The sequence below is a fragment of the Dipteris shenzhenensis genome, chromosome 33, assembly GCF_047967505.1.
Source record: "Dipteris shenzhenensis isolate YYH24624 ecotype China chromosome 33, Dip_SZ_1.0, whole genome shotgun sequence".
Lineage (NCBI taxonomy): Eukaryota > Viridiplantae > Streptophyta > Polypodiopsida > Gleicheniales > Dipteridaceae > Dipteris > Dipteris shenzhenensis.
Window position 1 is genome coordinate 3,727,674 of NC_141628.1, and position 24,702 is coordinate 3,752,375.

Consider the following 24,702-nt stretch of genomic DNA (forward strand, 5'->3'; position numbering starts at 1 on the left):
GGGGAGTATCCAAATTTTCTAGAAGTACGATCAAAGGTAGTGAAGATCCATGTAGGTTGTGATAGTCCCATTTAGAAAGACGAGACAAAAGCTATAATAAATACAGTAAGGGCAAAAGCTAAAGAAGGATAAATTCCCAACTTTAATCTTAGCCAGATAGGCAGGCGTCAGCGCAGGGCGGCCGTCCGATGCGGAGCGAATCGACGGCTGAGGCTGAAAGCTGCGGAGGTACAGCAAGGACGGGGTCAGGGGTTGACACGCGGCGGGGAACGATTGGGGGAGGAGAAGCCACGCGTCGAATAGCAGGCAAGATGTTTTTGGAATTCCTTTAGAATGAATTAAATAAGTAAATATTTTTTGGATTTATTGGGCTTCATCTTCTTCATCGTCGTCTTCTTCATCTTCTTCTTCAGAATGGAGATTTGTGCTTGTCCGCCATAGCTACACAGCATCCGAGCTCCTCCTTCTGATCCATGTTAGCATCGCCATCTCTTGCACAATATGCCTCCCTCCTTCCCAGCATGATCGGCTCCACTTCCTCCCCCATTTGCCCCTCCTTTCCCTCACATTGAAACTCCTCCCTCGGCTTTTTTGTAAGTTTTTTGCTTTGAAACCCTACCGGCCATCGCCCAGCGTTCGCCCCTTCGAAACCCTAACATTTCGGCAGCCTTTTCGAACTCTGCGCCTGCGATTGGCTGGATCATCGCAGCTAACAGGTATTCTCATCCTCGTTTTGGCTCCTCTTGCCCAACCCGCAGTAGCGCGTCCGCTGAGGCTATCACTGTTTCAAGCTTGAGGCGAAAGGCCGCTTAGCACTTTCCCTCTTCCCTTCCCATTAGCCTGGCCACAGATGCTGTCGCTTTCGCATAGTACATTGATTGGTTTACCCTTCCTTTCCTTCCCGCACCCATTTTAGCTTTATGGGTCGTTGTTTCAAAGATCGAAATGTCATTGTTTAACTTGATAGGTCACTATGTTTAACGAGAAAACGCGTGTTTTTGCAGATATTTTTCTGTACAGTTGAAACCTAAGCAGCAGAGGGTATTGCCTGTTCACAACACAATTATCAGAAATGACTTGTAGAGGTTTCATTCAGGTTTTGCTGAAAATAATAAACTTTCTGTTCGCGCTAGTTGGGCTGGCCATGATCGGCTATGGTATTTACATGGTTATCACTTGGAGTAACAGTTCATCGTCATCTGTGTCCCCTCCTCCGCCTCCCCCACCTCCTCCTTCCCCCCCTCCGCCTTCTTCCCCCCCACCTCCATCTTCAGAAGAGAGCTTCCTAAAATATCGGTCCCCACCAGGCCTGCTGCCTTTTAAAAATGCCGAGAAACAATCAGCAGTGGGTGGTGTTAGTGTGCTTCAGCTGAGGAGAGCTCTACTTCAGAAAGATCCAAAGTCTGAGCTCAGGCCATTGTCGTCATTCTGGAGTCGCCTCCCGTCTGCTTGGTGAGTTATTTGATTCATTCTGTAGTTCATGTCCCCTCGTATGAGACGACGCTTTATGTGATTTGAACTGGCAATAAATAACTCGTGGTAGGTAGGAAGCAAGGTGTTACAGCGCCTGCTCGTAAGCTGTCTGAAAAAAGAATTCTTGAGTGTACTGTTTTAAGAATTGTTTCATGTATTTAAAAGCAAACGATGTGGACTTAATTTGATGAAGTATTGACATTCCTTGCCTCTTTGGGTGATGCCAAGTAACATGGGGTGCATGCCAATGCATATGAAAGCAGACGGGATCATTGTGAGACTGCCCAAAGCGGTTGACATTAATGGCGAGTCGTGGCCACTCAGCTAACAATTTTGAATAGTCTATATGGGCTGCAATTGAGGGGAACACCTTTCCATGCTTACCTCGTCCTGTATAAAGGTTGAAATAGTAGAAATGATCTTTTAGAAACTCAAGTGCATCTCAAAGCACAAGTTTAATCGTTTTCTCATTAGAGCTACAATCTTCTGGCTAGTAAAGAAGCAACATAGCATGCATCTGCCTTTTTGTACTGGCATTATATGGTTGGCTAATTAGGCTTTGGTTATAGTTATTAGAGTAGCTAACTAGGTATAGGTTAGGGAGGAGGAATTTTGCATAGTTTTGCTAGAGGGCTTTTCGTCGTTGGAGGGAATATTTACTATTTTGGTGGTACTTCATGATTAGCGTGTAAGGATGTATGGACACATATGTATCTTGTTTGAGGGCATCTCTTTAAGATTAGAGTGTTAAAGAATGAATTGGGTAGGAGCTCCATTGGGCTATTGACGATGCTTAACATTGGAGAGAGACTGAAAGTTTTAAGAAGCTGAAAACCTTTTTTATCTAGGAGGAAGCTAGGGAGAGACTGTTCGGGAATGGTGTCAATAAGAGGGCATTTAATGCTACCACCAATGGTAAAGGTAAAAGTAAAGGTATGCAAGAGAAATGCAGGAGGTTGCCCAGAGAATGTTAAGAATGAGGCTGAGCTCTTCATCAGTGATGACGATGGAAATGGCTACTTAAGGACGAAGTTTGCTCTAATTGAAGTATTGGCTCAGGGATGGGCCGAGGGAAGTACTTTTGGGAGATATTTGGCTTGTTTCAACAACAAAGAACTTCTAAGGGTTGACAATCTCTTTATGTATGTATGTTGAACATAGTAGCATGCTTGGCACTCGATGTTAGGGTGGTGGGTGAAAATTCCTCCAAGCAAACTAGGTGGAGTTTTCTTGGCAGAACATTCGGAACCTTCTGTTGGTTGGTGTTGTACATTGCTCTGTGGAGTTGAAGGTGACACTGAAGACTTCAACCATAGGCAAGGTTGGGTTGAAGACTTAATATTAGAGATTGGAGAGCTGTGTGATAGGGAGTGCTTATTTGGTTCAAGATTCTGGTCGAGTGGTTTTTTTTTTTTTTTGGAGGAATGTGAGCGACTCAATATTAGAGATTGGAGAGCTGTGTGATAGGGAGTGCTTATTTGGTTCAAGATTCTGGTTGAGTGGATTTTTGGAGGAATGTGAGCTTGCTGCACTCTCTGAAGCTACTTAGAGAGTGCAGCAACTGGAGCCGGATTTGGTCCCTTACCTTAGTGGTTGTTTAGTGAAGGTGTTGGTACATCTGTTGGCAGCTTTTGTACTTGCATCTTATGATCTGGGGCAGATCTTCCGGTAAGGGAGCTGGCCTATTGCTAGCAACTACCCTGTCTTTTCCAACACATCGGAGAGGTGAGTTGTAACAGAAAAGGGATTGAGAGCCACATGGGCAGACAAGAAAGCTGCTGCACGGGCAGATCTGAGAGAGAAGAAAGGGCTGCCACATGGGCAGCATTCAGGTTGCCATGTGAGCAGGATGTGGCTGCATGGAAGGGTTGCCCAGAAGCAACATAAGGCCTTGGATGAGGCCCGAGGGCTGACGTTTTGGCACCAGCAGAGCCTACAAGAGCAGCACATGGGGCAGAAAGGCTAGCACAGGAGCAACAAGGGCTGCCAGGACCCATTTTTAGGCCTACTGCAGATTGGCAAAGGCCAGGAGCAGCTGGCTAGAGCTGGAGGTTCTGGCCATACAGCAGGGCTTGTTGGCTGTGTTGTCTGGGGCCAATTGGCCGTGCAGACCATGTTAGGCTGGCTGGGGGTAGGGGTCTGGTTAGCCAGCGCTTGATCTGGTCGGTTAGATCTGGGGGCTTCTAGCCCTATTATCTATATAAGTCCCTCTTGGCAATTCACCAGAGCCTCACTTGTGGCTGCAGGTCGCGCCGTAGTGTATTTCTGTATTAGATATCAACAGGCTGTCTGTACAATTGTAATTTGTGGATGAAGGGACTGCTCCTTCTCTCCTACTCCCAGCACTGGCTGCAATGGGGCTGCTTTCTCATGGGCGTAGTGGAGAGCTGCTGAGTGCTGAAGATCATGATAGGCTGTCCCTTCCCATCGAAATTCAACCTGGTGTGGATTAGCTGGACCAGATAGGGGCCTGCTGCTGATGGCTGACGATGATGTGGCAGTTAGTGGGCCTGTCTGTTGCACTGCTTGCTGTATTGTAACATGCACATGAGCTAAGCTGACCTCTCACTAGCCCGCAGGCCTCTCTGTCTCTGTCTCTGTCTCCCCCCCCCCCACAACAAAAAAAGAAAAGAAGTGGAAACGACTCTGAACTGTGTCTCATGCTAGTGAGGCATGGATAGAGCCTGACTGTGTTCTATTGATGTTGGTGGAGCCTCCGTGAGGGGAGACTGGAGAGAGATGCAATGAATCTTCTCTCCTAGTCCTTACAACTGGGGAATGGTGCTACTCAAACTGATTCCTGTGGAAGCTTGAAATCTACTGCTGCTGCTGCTGGCAGATCTGTTCTCCACAATGAAGGTGAGGGGTGCCTTGCAGAGGCTGCAGTCCTCCTGCTGTAGGCCAACCTGTCCTGGAGGCTGGAATGTAGCACGCTTGGTCATTTACAGAAGCGACGTTGCCTGTACAATACCCAACTGGTTTCTGTCTCCCCTGATTCTGCTGTGCCCTGCTGGTGCTGCAATCTTGGTCATTTACAGAACCAACGTTGTCTGTACAATACCCAACTGGTTTCTGTCTCCCCTGATTCTGCTGTGCCCTGCTGGTGCTGCAATCTTGTCAGGGCTGGCAGATCCGCTGTTGTTTGGTTGCTGATGCATCAGCGGTTATGATATGGCAGCCTGCAGCCACGTGGTAGTGTATTGTCTTTGTTCACTTGTCCCTGCTGTGACTAGCTGCTGGTTGGATATTGATGGTTCCTGTGCGGATGCGACCTGTCTGGGCTGACCTGTACCTGTTGAAGGTCCCTGTAATGATGTGAATGCTGGCAGCCTGACTGGTTGCCAAGTGGGCATATTGATGCTGGAAGAGCCCTGAAGAAGCTCGGTGGGCTTGCTGCCAAGTGTCCAAGGTCCAACTCCCATGTAGGGAGCATGCCATGGGCTGATGATGCCATGAAATCCCTTCTGCTGAAGCTGGGACTAGGGAAGTCCCGAAGTCCTTATGTTATTCATGTGAACGTGCTCGTGAACTGATTCAGGGAAGTGGATAGTATTTGACTTTGGTGGGTAATACTTTTATACAGCTCATGATGTGGTCAAAGAAAAAAAGGAACATATTGACCTGTCTGGTTTTGCATTCTTGGCCAAATTTAATCCAAAGTTGATGTTAGAGAAAGGGTTAATTTGCAATAGAGCGTTAAAGGCATATTTCTCTGGCTAGAAGGTTTGCTCTCTAACCTACTGAACTGGATTTTGCAGGTTTTTATATGTGTTTATAGGTGTTGGGGTCATTATAACATTGATCACTTGTTCTGGCTACATCGCGGCTGCCACAGCAAATGGATGCTGTCTTTCTTGTGTATCCGCTCCTTTTATTTTCAGTGTTAAATTGCTAATATTGGAGCTTTTTCTGTTAATTCAAGATTTGGTTCACTTAACACGAAAACAGTATTCCATTTTTGTTGGGCTTTTCATGATTTTAGAACTTGCCCTGGCTGCATTTATATTCTTTGATTCTAGCTGGCAAGAGGTGAACATTCGAAACCATGCTGGTCTTAAATAAGCTTATCTTGGCTTGGTTGTCTTTAGAATATGTCTTTACTTAAAAGTAAGTTGAATCTATTCTGCAGGTGATTCCAGATGACTCAACTGGGAGATTAGACAGCATAGAAGATTTTATTGAAGATCAGATTGATATATTTAAGTGGGTGGCTTTGGGGGCAGTGATAGTGCAGGTAATGCTCTTATGCGATATTTTGGTGAAACTGTCATGTCCGTGTCATAGAGAAGGGTGAAAAAGGTGAAAAAGGGGGTTCTTTAACTTTGTACTGGAAGTGAAAAGGGAATGGGTGAACATCACCATGAATACTGAGGCAGAATCTTTTGATCCTATCTGCTGAACTCAATGCGCGATGATAATCTATCTACTGTACTTAAAGTGTGTCTATGCTCGATGATAATCTTTCTTGTTTGATGTGCTCTCTCTTTCTCTGTCATATTTGATGTGTTCTCTCTCTCTCTCTCTCTCTCTCCCCATTATGAGACCACATTGTGCTGATGAGGATGATGATGATGCCACTACTGATGATATATGACTATTTTTTTAGGACTTAGCACCCAGCATGGGTGATGACGCTTGCTTGGTAACTCCACCCTTCTGCTTGTTGTATCAGGTTTTCTACCAGTCTCATAGACCCATCGGTCTTTCGTAGACTTTAATAAGCTTTCTTTCTTTCTTTCTTTCTCCCGTCTGCCCCTCGCCCTGTCTTCTCCTCCTGTTTGCTCTTCACATCGTAGCCCGTCCCAGCCTTGTCCCTCTCGTAGCCCCCGTTTGCTCCCTGCGTATCTCCCGTCTGCACCTTTCGTAGCCCTCCTGTAGCCCATCTGCTCCTCTTGTCGTAGCCCGCCCCCCCAGCCCCATCCCTTGACCCGCCTGTAGCAGCGCGTAATAGAAGAAAGAGGAGGTGCAGTGAGCCGCCTCCACACTTGCAGCCCACCAGAGGAGCAGCTCTGCATCTTCGCCTTTTTCGCAGTTCTTATCACCCCATGCCGGGCTGAGCCCCTAGCCCAGCTTGGGGGTTAGTTCTAGCAAAGGGGTTTTCAGTTTTATGAAGGCGGCCAATATGGATTTTCCCAAGACAACTATTTGCTTCTACCCTGACCAGCTAGCCCTCTACTCTACCATTGCAGCAACACCCAGCCCTTACGCATTGACTTTCAAGCGAAGGATTGGCACAAATCCACATGAGCGGATTTACTACTTACAGCAATAAAGAAGAGAGCCCAGGCTCATGGTTGCTTCCCTAGGGAAGAAAGTACAAGAGATTGAGAGCAATGGCAAAAAAGAAATCATACAAGAGGTATTGCAGATACATAGTGAAGCAGTACTTGCACCACAGTTGGTGACCATAGTCCAGGACATGGTCACCAATCAGGTCAAATCGATAAAAGAGGAAATTTCAGCAACAATGGACAATAAAATCAACAAAAGCGAGGTATATGAAGAAGTTCTTTAACAGGAAAAGAGGGTTGCTAATGCTCGGTCTACGCATTGGAGGACTACCTGAAGGTTGGCATGAAGGGAACCTGGCAGGACAGATTGATAACATTATAGTAGCAACCACTCAGATTGCGTGTGCTGCCCTATTGGAACACAAGCCAAAGTGGTTCTCAATGATAAGAAGGCAAGAAGCAAGATTCTCAATGCCCATGCAAGACAATAAGCTTAGAGGCACCAAGATATGGATTTTGGAGGAGCTCTCCCTGACTGAGCTCAAGATGAAAGCCATAGAATTGAACAAAGTAAAGAACGCTCGTAACGAAGGAAAATGGGCTGTCTATAGAGATGGAAAAACACCTATCAAAGACTTCAAAACCAAACCCAAGGACTCTTAGTCTTAAATTGATGTAATGCAGGCTGATTATATGTCGTAGTAGATCATAGCTAATCTATAACTTTTGGAGTGGTATACACACTCCCAAGAGACTCTCAGTTTATAACTGATGTTGGTGTTCACCCTTTTTGTGTGTGCTTTGTCTCATAGGCCCATGATGCCTCTTGCATAGGTTAATACATCTCTCTCTCTCTCTCTCTCTCTCTCTCTCTCTCTCTCTCTTCTTTGTCTTCTTCTTCTTCGCCTTTCTCATCGCCATCGTCATCGTCATCATTGTCATTGGCTTTCTTTTTCTCCCATGTTGATTATGAGCAGCAAGCATACCTCAGCAAGGTGGAAGGGATCCTTTGGACAGAGAGTCTACATACGCTCAGTGGAGCACACGGGTTCAGAGAGATCTAAGGTGCCAGGCATATACTAGGAGAATCTTTTTGGTATTGTATCTTGTCCAGTTTGTGGATTGACGAAAATATATAAGAGTGCTTCTATATTGTCTTTGAGCAGTCTATTTACTAGTCTGCACATGCATGAATGGTGCTGAAGTACATACAAGCTTGATTCTACAGTGAAACACTTTCGCATGTAATTCTTGGGCTATCTATGAGCCTTCCGTGGCGGGATACTCTTTGGTGGGATTTCATTTTCTAACATGGTATTAGAGCCCTGATGGAAGTTCTCGGGAAGTGGAGCTAGAAGGCAAAGACTTTGCTGAAGGACAAACTTGATTCATTGCTCGGAGCAATTAGCTTTGGTGTCTGAAGGATTGTACTCAGGCGGGAGGCTCAGGTTTAGGCAAGTGTCTGAAGGATTGTACCTAGGTGTATGACACTCTAAATCCTCTTAGTGGCCATTCCATGTGCTGCTGAGGTTAGATATGTGATGACTGGTAGAATGTCAGACATTGAGGATTGGTTAGAAGAGGAGTCAGGATCTGTTGCCCAGGTGGCGGTAGGAGAACTTTTCTTGGTGGCCATTCCATGTGCTACTTGGATATGTGGTGACTGTTAGAATGTCAGACATTGAGGATTGGTTAGAAGAGGAGTCGAGATCTGTTGTGAAGGTGATGGATAGTGATGAGTGCCTGAAGTCATATGGGTTCTTGGCTCGTGTTGTTGAAGCAGAGGGAGATTCGTCGACGGGACCTGAAGACTCAAGGTCAGAACCTAGCGAGACGGAGGGCAAGGTGAAACAGACTCTGAGAGCTTGCTGCTTGGAGGACTTCAGGCTGTTCACCCATCATGAGGGGGACAGTTGGAGGATGTTACCTAGAGAGCTCGAGTTTAGATGATGGATAGTGATGAGTGCCTGAAGTCATATGGGTTCTTGGCTCGTGTTGTTGAAGCAGAGGGAGATTCGTCGACGGGACCTGAAGACTCAAGGTCAGAACCTAGCGAGACGGAGGGCAAGGTGAAACAGACTCTGAGAGCTTGCTGCTTGGAGGACTTCAGGCTGTTCACCCATCATGAGGGGGACAGTTGGAGGATGTTACCTAGAGAGCTCGAGTTTAGAGGCGGGTTCGTGACTGAAGATGGTGGTGCCATCAGGTGCATCCAAATATGGACCTGTGTATGAGACTGGTGTGCGAAAGCAGAACCGGATCTAGTGGATCAAGAGCCACTAGTTGAAAAGCCCGGAGAAGACCATGGCAGACACCTGAGTATTCCATAGGTTACAACACCAGAGCTATTGGAGCATCTTCATCGATGGTTTGGGATTGGGCCAATGCGTGTCGGTAAGAGGGGGTGTTGGAATAGGTCTGTCCACCTCCCCACTTGTGAGCCTCCATATGAGGAGGGCATCGGGGGGATGGACCATAGAGAAAAGACTAGCATGGGGCTGCCACATAGGCAGCACATGGGCTGCCATGTGGGCAGCAAAGGTACCTGGTTGTCTGGGTAGATCTGCATCAGCGCAGTGACGTCAGCAAGGGAATGGAGTTCTGGCAAAAGGCAGGAATACCAGAGGCTGATAGGCGATTGGCTGTGGCAGGGTATGGAGCTCCTTTGGGGCTGGCAGTACTAGCAGGGTAAAGCATGCTAGAAAGAAAGGGCTGAGGGGGCAGGCCCTTGCCCTTATATAGGGGCTGGTTGGAGCCAGCCAACCGGGTTGGTTGAACAGACCCCAAAAGTTGGTTAGTCGGTTTTCTGGGAAGGGGGGCATGCTTGGGTTGGCCATTTCTCCCTCTACAGGCTCTACTAATTGGTTTTTTGAAGGGCCCTTGGGTCCTATATAAGAGGAGCCATTTGGGCTCATAACTCATCACTTGCAGCAGCCTTCGAAGAGCAGCAAGGAGCAGTAAACCAGCCATCTTTTGGGCCTACATCGAGGAAGAGAAAAGTAGGTTGGAGAGCTGCAGACTAAGCTCGGAGAAGGTGCCCACCTAGGCTGAGTTTCCGAATAGCAAGGTGGAAGGGATCCTTTGGACAGAGAGTCTACATACGCTCAGTGGAACACGCGGGCTCTGAGATCTAGAGGTGCCAGGCATATAGTAGAAGAACCTTTTTGGTATTGTATCTTGTCCAGTTTATGGACGGGCGGAAATATATAAGAGTTGCTTCTGGATTGTATTTGAGCATAGCCTATTTGCTAGTCTGCACACACATGAATGGTTGTGAAGTACACTCATCTTGATGAAGTTTGATTCCATAGTAAAATACTTCCGCGTGTAATTCCAAGGCTATCTATCAGTCTTGTGCTGCGGGATACTCTCTGGTGGGATTTCATTTTTTGACATGCCAGTCTAGAAGGGAGGAGACAAGAAGGAAGCAAAAAATCATAAAACAATCATGCTAACAGCTCTTACCAACTTAATAGTTAAGCTATATGGCGCCAATTTGAAAAGAAAACTAGTAAATGGGTAGAAGAAAAGGGAATAAGAGCACGACCGCAAGTGGGTTTGGGCCTTAACACACAATGGTTCACCACTTGGTTGCTGCAACAGAGGGAGTCAAGGGTAAGAGAAAAGCCATCTATAGTTCTTTTGTGGATTTCAAGAAAGCCTTTGATGTAGTAATTATGGGAAAGTTACAAATACTTCAAGAACTGAGACTCACTTAGACTATACAAAAAGGTACTAGCTGAATTGGCGAAGTCAGTAGAGGATGGATCAAACTCAAAGGAAAACATAATCATAAGTAGGGACTTAGGGCCCAAACAAGGACACACCCTTTCGCCAACCCTGTTAAATCTATTCATAGATGAACTAGAAGAATGGATGAGAGCATATAGCATGCATGTACAATTTATTTATGGTTGTCAAGCTTGGGCGCTTGGACTCTCTCCAGAGCATTTTAGAAAAGAATAGAAACAATACACTTAAGAATTTTCAATAGGTGAGTTGGGGGTCAAAGTGCAACCCCTCTACTCATCATGCTAGCAGAGACAAGAATGATATCTTTGGAAGGAGAAGCATTGTACCTACCTTAGCAAAGTAGCTAAGATGGATGCAAATAAACTCTTGTACATAGCTATGGAGGCAACAAAAAACAAAGGATGTATAGAGAAGGTAATAAATGGACGGAGCTGTAGGGAACAAAGGCAGTGAATATCCCAAAGGATGAGGGAAAAATAAGAGAATTAGTCATGTAGAAAATGTTGCAGAAGGTATGGCAATTACTGGGAAGAAAATGGATTTTAACAAGCAAGCAACTCAATGGAGACGTTTGGAAATTGGCTCTAGCAAGAAAAAGCTTAACATCGTATTCTGAATTTGTGTGGTAGCGGTCTTGTATTCTGTGACAATTGTTATTATATTATGATCAATATCTGCCATCACAAATCTAGCTTTCAGCACAGTTTTATTTGTTGGCCCATCTTGGTAGCCTATATAGGCTCTCTATTTAGCCTATTCCTCCCCTTTACTAGGACCACCTAGCCCATGTCGCTCGCCACCCTTGCTGCCCACATGGCAGGCAGTAGACTTGCCTAAATGGCAGCCAACATTCTGGCCAAGATGAAATTCCTTCATGCTTTCCATGTTTCAGCCCATGATATTTTGTTACAGGTGTTTTGCCCCCGTCACCATAGGACAATGCAACAAAATTTTTATGGCCTAGAGCCCAAATTCCATTTGTGCTGTCTTGCCCCAATCCATTGGCCCTCTCCATGGGAACTTGGATGGGATATATACATCGCCGTAATCAAGGACATACAGGCAGCCTTTGTTGTTGACATGTGGAGGTGACCTTAATAATCGAACACTTACGCTCATCGAGCCACTTTCATGGAGACGAGGGGCGAGTGGTGCATCCGATGGTTGGAAGCTTGCGTGACCAATTTTGAGTGAGGGGACTTTGCTGGAGGCGTCGACAGGGAGTAGTATAGATATGTGTGGTACCGCCAAATGAGCCATGCATATTGCATGTATGTTGGACAAAGCACATATCATGATAATTGAAGTTGCCTTTCTAGTACAGACATAGCCATCATCATTGGTGGAAATGAGGATGAGGCAAGACATTATGAGCTGGAGCAGGATGATCTTTGTTGGAATTTGAGTGAGGGGACTTTTTTGGGGCCTTAGATAGGGAGTAATATAGATTGTGTAGTACCGCACAATGAACATCACTAGCATTCATCACACATAGGTTTGACAAGGCACATATTGTGATAATTGAAGTTGCCTTTCTAGTACACGCTCATTGTGTTTGGCATGAGTGCGTGCAAGTAAAATATATAGATACTTGTGTCATGTTTAAGCTGCTTAGTCAATGGGGTCAAACATAGCCATCATCATTGGTGGGAATGAGGAGAGGCAAGACATTAAGGGGGAGCGCAAAGTTTACTCAAGTCTGATGGGGTAGATGTACTTTTGCCAATGGCTAGCACTCTAGGTAAGTGCCTAGTTGTATGGTTGGGACCAGGTCCCATCAAAGGCTACACGGCTAGCCATGGCCTTAAGAGAGTTCGTGGACTCCAATAGAGATGGGAAGGTAAACCCACCATTAATATTCTCTTATCTTAATAGGTGATTTAAGTAGACTACTCTATGCATTGTGCACTTGCTACTAGATGGCTGTTACAGTTAGTGATAAAGTCTTCAAGGAGATTCCTACTGGGTGTCTTGACTCTATCTAGTACATGCTCATATGATGTCTTGAGAGTACCCCGAGTAAAGTAGTGGTTTAAATAGTCGGGCTCGTGTTATAGTGTCTAAAATCCACAAAGCAGCAATAGACTCTCTGTTCCCGTGCTTGAGTCTCCTCAATGACAGCTCTCAATGTGTCCGGTGTAGCGTGATCTGTCCAAAGAGTGTGCTTTGCCCCATCTCTATGAATCCCTCACAGTTTGAAACTCGACAAACATGGGTGTCAAGTGCTACTGCATAAGTCTTGGTGGTAACATGGCCTTGTAGGTTTCTAGAATCATGGGATCCTCTGCCTTGTGGATTGGGAGAATGATGGTCTAGGCGTGAGGGAAACCGGTGCAAGCTGCTTCATTGGATAGCTTTGCCAAGATTGGGGCTAGGGTACCAACTTGTGTGCAATGTACTCAGTATATAGCCCCTCATCTTCTTTGGCTCAGCCATTGTGTAGCTCGAGAGTTGCGTGCTTGATATCATTGGTGCAGCTAAGCAATGAGGCAACTTGTCCAGCTGCCCAATACATGACACTAAAGATTGTTGTCGTAGCTTCAATGAAGGATTTTGTGCTAGAAACTAGGGAGCCAATAGCCATAGAGAAGTGTGCTATGGTGAAGTTGGAAAACTCATGGGTCAGCCCTAGAGACAATTGTATACAATGTTAGAATTACTAGATGGATTCTTTGTCGAGGTATCCATTTCGAGAGCCGCATGAATCTCTCGACGTAGTATCTTTGAACGAAGTACATGGGCTAAGTCACAAGTTTAAATAAACCCATGACGTTTGGCAATTGTCAAGTTCAAAGCTCTTCCAAGCTTTTGAGGGGGCCGATTGGATGGTCAAAAGTATGTTAGAGGGTAGCCTAGTCACCAGCGGAGTTGAAGACTTGGTGTCACTAAGTGTGGAATAGCAATGGCAGGGGAACCCTCAGAAAGGGGTGAGGATTCTACACACATTGTTCCTTGATGAGGAGGTCCAGCAGACCATTGCATAGATTTAGGTGTGGTTGCCCTGTTGGAAGGTCACCTCCCCGTCTGTAAGCCCCCAAAAATGAGGTGACCATGGGGGGGGGGGAGACCTAGGGCAAATAATGCCCAGAGAAGAGAGAGAAAGGAGGCTGCCACATGTACAGCACCTCACAGCAACTGTACGGGTCTGTGGAGCAGCATGTACGGAGCTGATTGAGCTGGAAACATGGCTCAAACATGGTGGGGGCAGTAGGAGCTGGGTCGGCACTGGATGGGGCTGGTTGGAGCCAGCCAACCAGGCCAGCAAGAGGGCAGACAAAGGGGCTGGCCCCCTAGATGGAATAAAGGGCCAGAGGACTGGTTTTATAGAGCCCCACAGGTTGGTGGGCAGGCAGACAGTAGGTCGGCCAATCAGGGCCTGCAAAGGGCCTAAAAAGGAGAGCCCCTGGGCAGCAAAATCGGTCAGTCGGCCTGCTGGTCGGTGGGTAGAGGGGGTAATGCTCCAATAAAAGGGCCCCTTTGGGGCTTCATAGAGATCAGCAAGCAGAGGAGCAGAAGGAGCAGCAAGAGCCTCATCCTTAGGCCTACAACCAGGAGGCAAAGGAGGCCCAGAGGTGCTGCAGACTGAGCTCACTTCGGGCTGAACCCTAGGTTGTCTACCAGGGCAGCAATGTGCTGAGATCTTTGGACAGAGAGTCTACATTCGCTCGAGGTGGAGCACACGGGCTCAGAGATCTAGAGGTACCTGGCAGATAGTAGGAGAACCTTTTGGTAAGATCAGAGGAGGACATGCTGGTGGGACTCTGGATCTATCTTTTGTATTGTGTTCATAGCTTTGAACGGAAATATATTCTTTTGGTGGATTCTATCTGGCTTGGCTCACTGTCTATTTGCTAGTCTGCACAGCACATCTATGTGAAGCACATCAAGTAAAGAAGTTTGTGATTCCACCCACACCACACAGTGTGTGAGCTCCTGGGCTATTCTATCAGTCTTACGCTGTGCGTACCCTCTGTTGGTCGATTTCTAGTACGCCCCTCCTCAAAATGGTTGGGCCAGTTGGGGGGCCAATGCCATTTTAGCGGAGTAGCACATACCTCTAGCCCCTGGGCTGCTACTTAGACGTGCACTTTACGAGAGTGAGCGGCTGCATATGAGGTATTCACTAGTAATGTATGACGCCAACTAGAATCACGGCATGCACTAATTCACCTTAATATTCAGAGGATCTTGGGCATGGTTCACATACACCAAATATTGCCACAGCTTCAGCCTTGGGTGTGCGCACATGCACATCATTTGCGCATAGACAACATAGATAGATACATACATACGCACACACGCACGTGCTCCGTAATTGGCCTTTGACTGTCAAAGGGCTGTAGATCTTACTTTACTTGCTCACAACACCAAAATACAACCATCATATTCCATTGCCATTGCCAAATACAATACTGAGAGCATACAATTCCACAGCATAGCATCACTGAATCACAGAAACAAGGGATGCTAGAATGCCCCTACTCAATAAGCATACGTAGTGACACCTGTTGGCCCCAACACTTGGCGCCACTTGTGGTATTTCTTTATTTACTGGTTAGCTCAATTACCAGGGACTCCCTTCCCGAACTCACCCGCAGGTGCAACCCGGTACAATGCCAACCAGTGGCTGTGCAAGTGACCAACACCCAGTGTTATCCACTTGGTTCCCTTCAGTAGCAAAGCATACCACAAACGGAATGATCCAACATCATACCAAGCAATGCATCCTCACAAATCAAGGCCATCACTGAGTCCAAGGCTTGCCACTGCTCCCCCAGGAAGAGTAACACAACCAGTGTCCCAATCCTCTCCTGGGCTAATGGCAGGGCAACCAACCTTCCAAAGCTCAGCAAAAACAGTAAATGAACACACCAGGAGAACCATGTAAGAGTTCGACCAACAAATGGAGCCTGTTTCCAACTTGGAACTGCCCTAGTAGATGGTCGACGAGCAGTCAGCAGATTCTGGCAGGAGTAGGCTGACCCTGACTGCCTTCCAGCACCAGAATGAATCACAAAAAGAGTCGACCAGCAATCAGCAACCAACCAGCCATGAAGCCGCCCACCCAACTGGTGATTTCAGCCAATAGCAACCCACCGATTTCAGTGCGCACAGCACCAAACAGGAGCTAGAAGATAGGCGACCAAGGTTATGGCTTCAGACAGTGAAAAGGCAGCAATTTGTCGTGGAGAATGTCAAGAAAACCACCCGAAAAGGCCCAGAATGAAGTTACCCAGGCCCAGGGAGCATGCCAGCAACACGAAACACCACTAGGAGAAGATCTGTCGCGGAGAAATCAGCAAAAGCGCATTCAGCCAGCAACGGGGAGCTCCACAATTCCGCACGCCCTCAAGAAGAGACTGCTTGGTAGGGATGAAGACCTAGAACAGCAGGATTGGGTTCTAGGATCTTCTAGGTGCTTCCAGATGAGACACACAGGTGCCACAAGTCAGACATACAGCTGAAACACACACACACACACACACACACACACACATGACACATGGAAAAGTTTGACCCAAGGTGGACGTGGGCATTTAATGGCTCTAGGGGGTCACTTTTTAAGACATGACCCTAGTGTTGGAAAGGTCACCTCCCCATCTGTAAGCCCCCAAATCAGGAGAGCGTGGGGGAGAGAGACCTAGGGCAGGATGTGCCCAAAGAGAGAATACCTGGGACAGATCTGGAGCATTCATGGTTGGTGAGGTATCCCAAGGAAGGAGGGTACCTGGCTGATCTGCAGGAGCATAAGGCGGAGCAGAGGACAGCGGTAGGGACCCAAGAGAAGAGGCGATGAGCTCACGGATGACGTCAGCAACAGTACGGAGCTGAGGCGCACACGTGTGGGCAGATCAGGGAGCCAAGAATTAGCGCAGCATAGTGGGGGTCTATGGGCAGGTATACAGCCTGCAGCAGGGTCTCCAGCAGCAGCAAAGGGGAGCCTAGCAGCAGCCCAAAAGGGCATGGCTAGGGCCCTTATATAGGGCTGGTTGGGCTGAGCCAACCAGGTCGGTTGGGCCAGCCAACCAGGTCTGTCCAGTCGGCCCATTTAGGGCTGGCTGGTCGATCCATTTGAAAGGGCCTTGAGCCCTATAAAAGGAGAGGCCTTGGGCCTCATTTCATATCCAGCAACCAGCAGTTCCAGGGCAGAAAGGAGCAGCAGGAAGCCTACTCTCTGGGCCTATCTACAGGAGGTGAGAGAGTGCAACAAGGGCTGCAAACTTAGCCAGGATGGGCTGGACCTTGGCTGTCTTTTAGGGCAGCAAGGTGCTGAGATCATCATCTTCTGGAGCAGCCATTCACAAGCAGGTTGGAGCAGTGGAACAGCTATCTTGGGGCCTACATTCAAGAGGACCAAGGGGACCTGTGTGCTATAGACAAAGCTTGGCAGGGGCTGCTCACCTAGGCTGATTCACATGCAGTAAGGTGGAGAAGAACACACTAGACGGAAAGTCTACAGACGCTCGAGGTGGAGCACGAGGACTCGAGTCTAGAGATAGCTGGCAGATAGGAGAAGGACCTTGTGGTTAGATAAGAGGACCACACCATTGGTGGGACTCTGGATCTATCTCTTTTGTATTGTGTCCATAGTTTTGGACGGAAATATATTTTTGGTGTCTTCTATATCTGGCTGGTTCATTGTCTATTGATGAGTCTGCACATCTATTGAATGCACATAAGTAAATAAGTTTGTGATTCCACATCCCACATGCACACTGTGTGAGCTCCTGGGCATTACTATCAGTCTTCCGCTGTGCGTACCCTCTGTTGGGTCATTTCTAACACCTAGTGAATGGAACCTCTAGGGGATCACTTTTTAAAACATGACCCTAGTAAATGGAACCAAGCTTATAGCACCAGGAATTGCACTTGTTGCACATTTACTCATAGGTACCCTTTGGACATTAATTAATGCCCCTAGCTTGGCACCCTTAGGAGGCCAAATTCAGTGGCGGTTAGTTTAATCACGTCACCATCACACGTCCCTATGACACGCACACACATAAACATACTCGTGTGTTTGTGTATGTGTGTGTGTGAGAGAGAGAGAGAGAGAGAGAGAGAGAGAGAGAGAAGGGGGGGGGGGAGGGAGGGAGGGAGTTTTATTAACGTCTTCGGAAGGTCTTGTGGGCCTATGAGACAAAGTACAAAGCTAATAATCTCAAAAGTCACAAAGAGGCTTGACAAGCCTATGAGACAAAGTACACAACAGAAAAGAGTAGCTACTACATCTTTGAATCTCAGAGGGTCGAGGAGTGCACATGGAAGCTCAGCTTGAGATTATTTAGTGCACATATTCTAGTCCTATATCAAAATGGCCTTCGTTACATCGGTCTATGATTGTGAGTCTTCAGGTATCTCTAATTATTGCTAGTCCATCTTGGTAGACTGCCCATTTTCCCGCTTTGCGTGCTTTTCAGTATTCCTTTGTTTGAGCTGTGTCGGAGTGAGCTCCTCGGATATCCATATATTTCTATCCCTCAACTCATTTGTCTGTCGGAGAATCACCTGCTCTTGTGTTCCCTTTTTAGTGATACTGCTAATGTACTTTTCATCCCATTCAGTTTGTGGTACTCTTCTTGGGGCATGTACTTTTCATCCCATTCAGTTTGTGGTACTCTTCTCGTCTTCTTTTGTGTGTGTGTGTGTGTGTGTGTGAAAGTTACTATATATATATATATATATATAGAGAGAGAGAGAGAGAGAGAGAGAGAGAGAGAGAGAGAGAGAGAGAGTCAGTCTATTAACATCCACTGGAAACCAAAAGGTCTATGGGACAGCAAGAAACCCTCTAGTACATCTGCTTTAGAGAGAGAGAGAGAGTCAGTCTTAACTTCTATCGCAAACTTGGGCAGGCTTTTGCGCTATTACTCGCTGTTATTCTGCGTGCACTGGGGTCCAAGCGAGAGAAGGATTATGACAGTGATGATGAGTTTATCGCCCCAAGAGCAGGTCGGCAACCGTTACTGAATAGGCAAGCGACTTCTGGGACTGGTGCTTCAACCACCAGTTCTGATAGTCGACCTGCTCGAACAGATGCATGGAGCACCAGAATGAGAGAAAAGGTAAATTTATTCTTATTTTAAATTTAATTCGTGTTTGATTACCTTTACCTTTTTTATTTTTTTGACCCAGATGTATGTTCTATCAATAATTTTGTTTTATAGCGATCTGTTTTTTTTCTGATATTAAGATATATTTTTCTTAACTGTTGACCAATTTTCTGGCCTTTCCCAGTATGGGTTGGACACTACAGAGTTTTCTTACAATCCGACCGAATCCAAGAGGTATTCTCAACAGGCTGCTTCGACGGAGGAAAAGAAGGGCTGTTGTACGATCATGTAAAACGTGTTTTTGCAAACACATACAAACAATGTGAGCACAATTGTGGGAGAGGATTGTAGAAACAGGTCTATTTTCATGCATTTTCTGCTTCGGTGTCTACATCTTCTAAGTTTTTTAGGGGATTCAGATTGGCAGTAAGTACATATGTGAATTTTGTTGCGTTATGTCCAAATTTAAGCTGAGGCAGTACTGCATTTGTAGATCTTAGGGTGGTCGTTTGCTATATATGTAGCAAGTTGATTCCTTTGGAGTGCTGTATTTGGGACACAGTAAATGATGCCCAATTTTTAGAGACATACCCTGCTCGTTATGGCAAAAAAAGGACAGCTATCAAAAGGAATTGAACAAATTTGTGTGGATCAGATGTTGATTTTCACTATCCAACCAAAGGACTTGTGAAAGTTAAATATGCACTCGCCATTGCAGTTTGTAATAATATGTTGAAATGTTGCATCTTTTTTTCAGAGAGCTCATGTGAAGAGCTTTTGCTGGAGTGTATAATAGGTCTTTTTCTCATCCTAGTAGGTGGTCGTTTGTGTGTTTAATTCTTTGTTCACAAAATCAAGTTTCCTAAATTGGATGGATTTTCAAGTATAGGGGTATGACTATGGATTGCCCAGAGTAGAACCTAATAAAAAACCAAAATGGATGCTCTCTCTTCAAGATCAAACACTCCGCTAGTTTCTCCTTTAGAGTGAGCCAGGAAGAAAAGGAACTGTTACCCTTCCTTCCAGTTCGGTATCTAGCCTGAAAGGTTTGCAATTATTGTTTTACTACGAATTGGGTAGATGATATTAATCATGGTAGCATGGGTGACCAGGAGATCTCTTCTCATGTGTACTGTTAATATTTATCTTAGTTTATGTTGTGCCTTACTCATACTTTGATGTAACAATCAGCCTGTCATCATTTTAGGCTAGGCTGTTGGGTGTGTGTGTGTCTCTCTCTCAACGCCACCTCCCCCCTCCTTCCAAGCATATGGAATTTTAAGCAGCCAAGGTGATGCAGATGGAGCAAGTGTCGAAGCATCATTATGGTAGATAAATCTTGACTATGTTCTGATTGATTGAGAGGATTGACTCAAACATGAGTTGGAAGGATCAGGTAAAGCTTGACTGTGTTCTGATTGATTGAGAGGGTTGACAGTGGAAGCATTAGGGAAAGCTTGACTGTGTTCTGATTGATTGAGAGGATTGACTCAAATATGAGTTGGAAGGATCTGCAGCTAATGCTTACCAGTGCATAGTAACATCCTATTAAGCGGTATGTTAGAGCCAAATGTTAAAAGCATTGGTGCTTAGCAGTAGCCAAGGTAGGTGTAACAAGCTGTCAAGTAATACCCATTGCCTTTCGTTGTATCTGAGCGCCTCTATATTGTGTCCTGACTTCTTAATTGTAAGAAGATAGGATCACGTTGTGGGAGTGGGTTGCTGAGAAATAGCAGGTCATGCAACGATATGAGTTCTATATATTTGGGAATCAGAGGGTGAAAATCTTAAGTTCATGTGTTTCAGAAATCAGCTGAATGAAGAATGGAGCTCTGGCTCACAATTTTGTTTATACCGTTAATGCAATTACATTGGCAGAAGTAAAACTCATATAAGTGACTCCCCATTAAGAGTCGACCATATTGGCATCCAAGGCAGCCAATTACATTGTTGTCACGTTTGCTGCCATGTTAGCAACCTAGAAAATCAAGTGCTATATTATCAATAACAATTATGTGAACATCTACATGTCTCCATGTGGCTTCAGCGTGGGCTAAAAATGTTCCAACCTTGGAACATTAGCAAAATTTTCGGAAGAATCCCTTCTTCCAATGGTGATGGATGTAACACAACTCCTAAGAGTCCTTCCACCTTGATGAAACCATTGCCAAGGGATTTGGTTTCCTTATTTCTTGACTTTCATAATGTAGTAGGAAAAGATCCACAATTACGTTTAGAGCTTCCTTTCAAAGACTAGACAGGACCTAGTGCATTTAGTTGTTGCAACCTATATCCATTACTAGTAGCTGGAAAAGTTTTAAAGATAAATTCAGTGCAAAGTTTGGAACACTAGTGACTGTGCAAGGCTTGTTCTCTAGGTGTACTTTGTAGTAGGGGCCAATCAAAACTCCAGAAGATCCAAATGTTTGAGAGGAGCTAGAACCCCCAAAATTTGGGTTTTGCTATTGTGAATGTGTTATTGAATAGCATCATCATACTTTTATGATGGGAGATTGGGAGCAAGCCAACCAACTGGGGGCTCCAACTCCAATGCTTACACCGTGTTAGCCAAGTGAGGTGCGCGCGCACGCACACACACACACACACATAGAGAGAGAGAGAGAGAGAGAGAGAGAGAGAGAGCTATCACATAGCTATGGTTAGCTATAGTTGGGCATAGAGTCCACTTCTTTCCTAATACAACTTGGCTTCCCTCTATTATCTTGTCTAATCTTTTAATACTCATCCTATCTTATTCTTTCCATTCCGTATATGACAGTTCTTTTAATACTCATCCTTCTATACTCATCCCTTTAGTATCTTGTTTGTTCTTTTATTACTTATCCCTCTATACATCTTCATGACCATGCTATAGCAAACTAATAGTCTAGTGATACTTAATTTTCTCTACAACTGTAACAACTGAAGCAACAGTTGGTGCATAGGACAGAATAGGGTTTGATGACGAGAACCCAAGTAGATTGATAAAAAGACATCAAAGATCAATAGGTTGGACCATGTCGACCACTACCCTAGTGCTAGTGGTATTTTGAGACACATGATGACTCTATTCTAGAGATGTTTTCTCAATGTGATTGTATTTGATAGGTAGGCCAATAGTAGGAAGCAGCTACTATGGCATGTCCACTACCTTGATTAGGTTTTGGTGATCATGTTGGTTATTGGGAAAACATATTTTGGGATCTAATAATGCAGGTAAGCATCACCATTGAAAAAAGAATTTTCTTATGTATCATAAGACATCATGGAGCCTTTGAAACCACTATATCGATCATATATGATGTGACATGTATATGGAGACGTCTCCTCGATAAAAGATACACTATGCTTGCCATTTTAGTTTATTAAAATCTTATGGAGTGTCAATTATGAAAGAAGCCCATAACACGCGATCCTCTTGAAATTGTTGATGAAGAAGAGGAAACAGTTCTTGTTTACAAAGAAAGAACATGCAAGTGAAATTTCAAGACATGTATGGTTTGGAATAATTACTTTTATCTAAAAGAATAGGTAGACATAACTTACTTGAGGAGTTAAACATTATTCTTTGGTTTGAAATAATTACTTTTATCTAAAAGAATATGCAAGCATAACTTATTTAAGGAGTCAAACAATATTCTTTGGTTTTAGACGTTAAGCAAAAGCTTGAGAAATTAGGAACCCTATGTTTGTTACACCCTTTTCTTATGATTATTTGATTCAATTTGATGATGAAGCATCGTAAGTTTATCTTCTCTATATAATGGCTCCTGTGCATAATCATTCATGGAATGTAAATCTGTGATTCAATTTTCTTTGTTAGAGAAATATATATTTTTGTGAGCAGAGTTGTTACATGTGGCAATTCCAAAGGAAATCTTATTCAATCCCAAGTATTAAATGTGCACAAATTTTAACAAACCTCCATTGAATTTGATCTGAGTCTCACATCTTGCCATAGGATTGAAGAAAAAGTGAGGTGCAAAATTTGAATACAGAGACATTCAAGAAAAGATGTGAACTTATTGGATGTCGGAGCTAGCAACAGAGCTAGAGAAAGAAATTTCACATCTGAAGGGTAAAGTATTTTCAGTGTTGCTTTTACTATTGTACTATAATGTTGCTACCAATACTGCTAGTAGAGATGCTATCATCAATTAAATTGGCTATCACAACACTAAGGATGTGTGCCTTTTCTAGTTATATTGTCTATTGGTCTTCTATATTCCACCTTCAATGCCCCTTTATATCACTTGTGCTTTACGGTGATGTATTGTACTACTTCTTGATAATATTATAATCTCATATGGTCCACCCACATTTGTTGCCAAAAGTTTCTAGGAGGACAAAGAGAGGCAACATATGTACATATTTGTTCAACTAAATAGATAAACCTTGCTTAAAAGATAAATATAGCATAGTACCAATACCATTATCATTGCATAAGTTACATCTGTAGCCAAGAAAGGATGGATTTTGATGTGTCTACATGGTTTTATTAATCTAACAAATGGATGAAGGTTGAATAATCTAGTGTAAGGGAAAAGATTTTAGATAGTTTATTAGCTACAAATTGTACACAAAATCCACTAAATTTGACTAGCAAATTTTGCCTCTCTTGTTTTTTCCTAATCTTCTATGCATGAACTAAGAAATCACAAAATTTGGGTGACCCAAATCTAGGGTGCTATAGTTCTCCAAGAAGGAAAGAAAAGGGTATGAGATTATGGGTGCTATTGTGGGAAAAGCAAGGACTCAATATGACCATTTTGTCGTAGTCCATTACGAGGTGTTACACTACTTTTGTTGGTCTTGGCTACACAATAGTGTCCTCAGTTGTTCACTACTATGAATCCATATGCAATTTTTTGTAGCTCTTCAAATCATTTGAATTATTGAATTGCTCATCTTTATTTATAATTCATGTCCAATTTGTCTATGAGCCTTGCAGATTCTCTTTTTTTGTGTGAAATATATGCAACTCCTTTGTTTCCATCTCTTTCCTCTAGTTTTACTTTGTTTCTATCTCTTTTCTCTAGATTCCAAACACAAAAGTCTAGTACCACCTCTTTGACATGGAATTCATGAAAAAGCACCAACAACTGAGAGAACATCCAGCTTCTGGAGTAATTTATTCAGCTTGACATCTTATATAAGTATAGTGGAAAGGGCTTTCCATAGGATCTGTGTATTATCCAAATTTATTACAAGGGCTTTCCATAGACTTGAGTATTATCCAAATTTATTATTACAAGTGGGCTGACAAAAGTTTGTGACGGTAGAAGAAGAATGCAAACTTAAGTTGCCTATCTAATGTATATACTTGGGGAGCCTAAGCCTAGAAAGGTGTCCAATTTCACATTGATGGTGTGTGCCAACGAGTTAAGTAAATCACATTAACGTCTTCTCTTGAAAAAGTTGTTGCCACCTCCTATCATTCAAGGATCTATTAGAATGACAAGGCTCAAGCACCACCACCCCAACTCCTCTGAGTAGGTGGTGGCGCTTGAGCCTTGTCTTTCTAATAATGGAGACATAGATCCTTGAACAACAAGAGGTAGCAACAATTGTTTTGTGCCAAGATATTAAGGCAATCTACTTAACTCGTTGGCTCGCACCATAAATGTGAAACAAGACATGTTTCTAGGCTTGGATTTCTTTCCCGTCCCCAAGTATATACATGAAATAGGTAACTTGAGTTTGTATCCTTCTTCTATTGTCATAAATGTTTTCTGGTCTACTTGTAATAACAAATCTTAATAATACGTAAATATTGTGAAAGCCTTTTCTACTATACTTATATTGGATATCAAGCTGAATAAATGGCTCCATAAGCAAGCATGTTCCATGGACTAAACCTTTCACACTTTTGGGGCAGCATACTTTTTCCCAAGCACCGGTCTTTCTAGAGTGTGACAAAACATGTGTGCCTCAGGATCTATGGAGCGCTCTAAGGTGGATGGAACCTATCTAGAAACATGATGAAGAGAGTGCTCATGACATGTATCTCAAGTCAATTAGGTTCCAAGATAGATTAGCTTGGACTCATAAAGAGAATCTTGAGATAGTGCAAAGTGCTTGATTGATATTACTTCAAATGAACCTCCCTTTTATAGGTGAGGGTGCTTACATCCATTTGCTTGCTCACATGTGGGATATGTCCTCCATGCCATGTGGCAGCTTGCCCTTTG

General features: G+C 44.4%; 1 protein-coding gene across 1 annotated transcript; it reads left to right on the forward strand.

Annotated features, from left to right (window-relative positions):
• The first annotated feature begins 396 nt into the window (after nucleotides 1-396).
• LOC147879551 (tobamovirus multiplication protein 2A-like) lies at nucleotides 397-19,248 on the forward strand. Its single transcript, XM_087371978.1, has 7 exons — nucleotides 397-716; nucleotides 1,005-1,452; nucleotides 5,232-5,331; nucleotides 5,422-5,502; nucleotides 5,603-5,707; nucleotides 18,314-18,523; nucleotides 18,696-19,248. The coding sequence occupies exons 2-7, from the start codon at nucleotides 1,073-1,075 to the stop codon at nucleotides 18,801-18,803; spliced, it is 984 nt and encodes a 327-aa protein (XP_087228104.1). The 5' UTR covers nucleotides 397-716; nucleotides 1,005-1,072; the 3' UTR covers nucleotides 18,804-19,248.
• The last annotated feature ends 5,454 nt before the right edge of the window (nucleotides 19,249-24,702 follow it).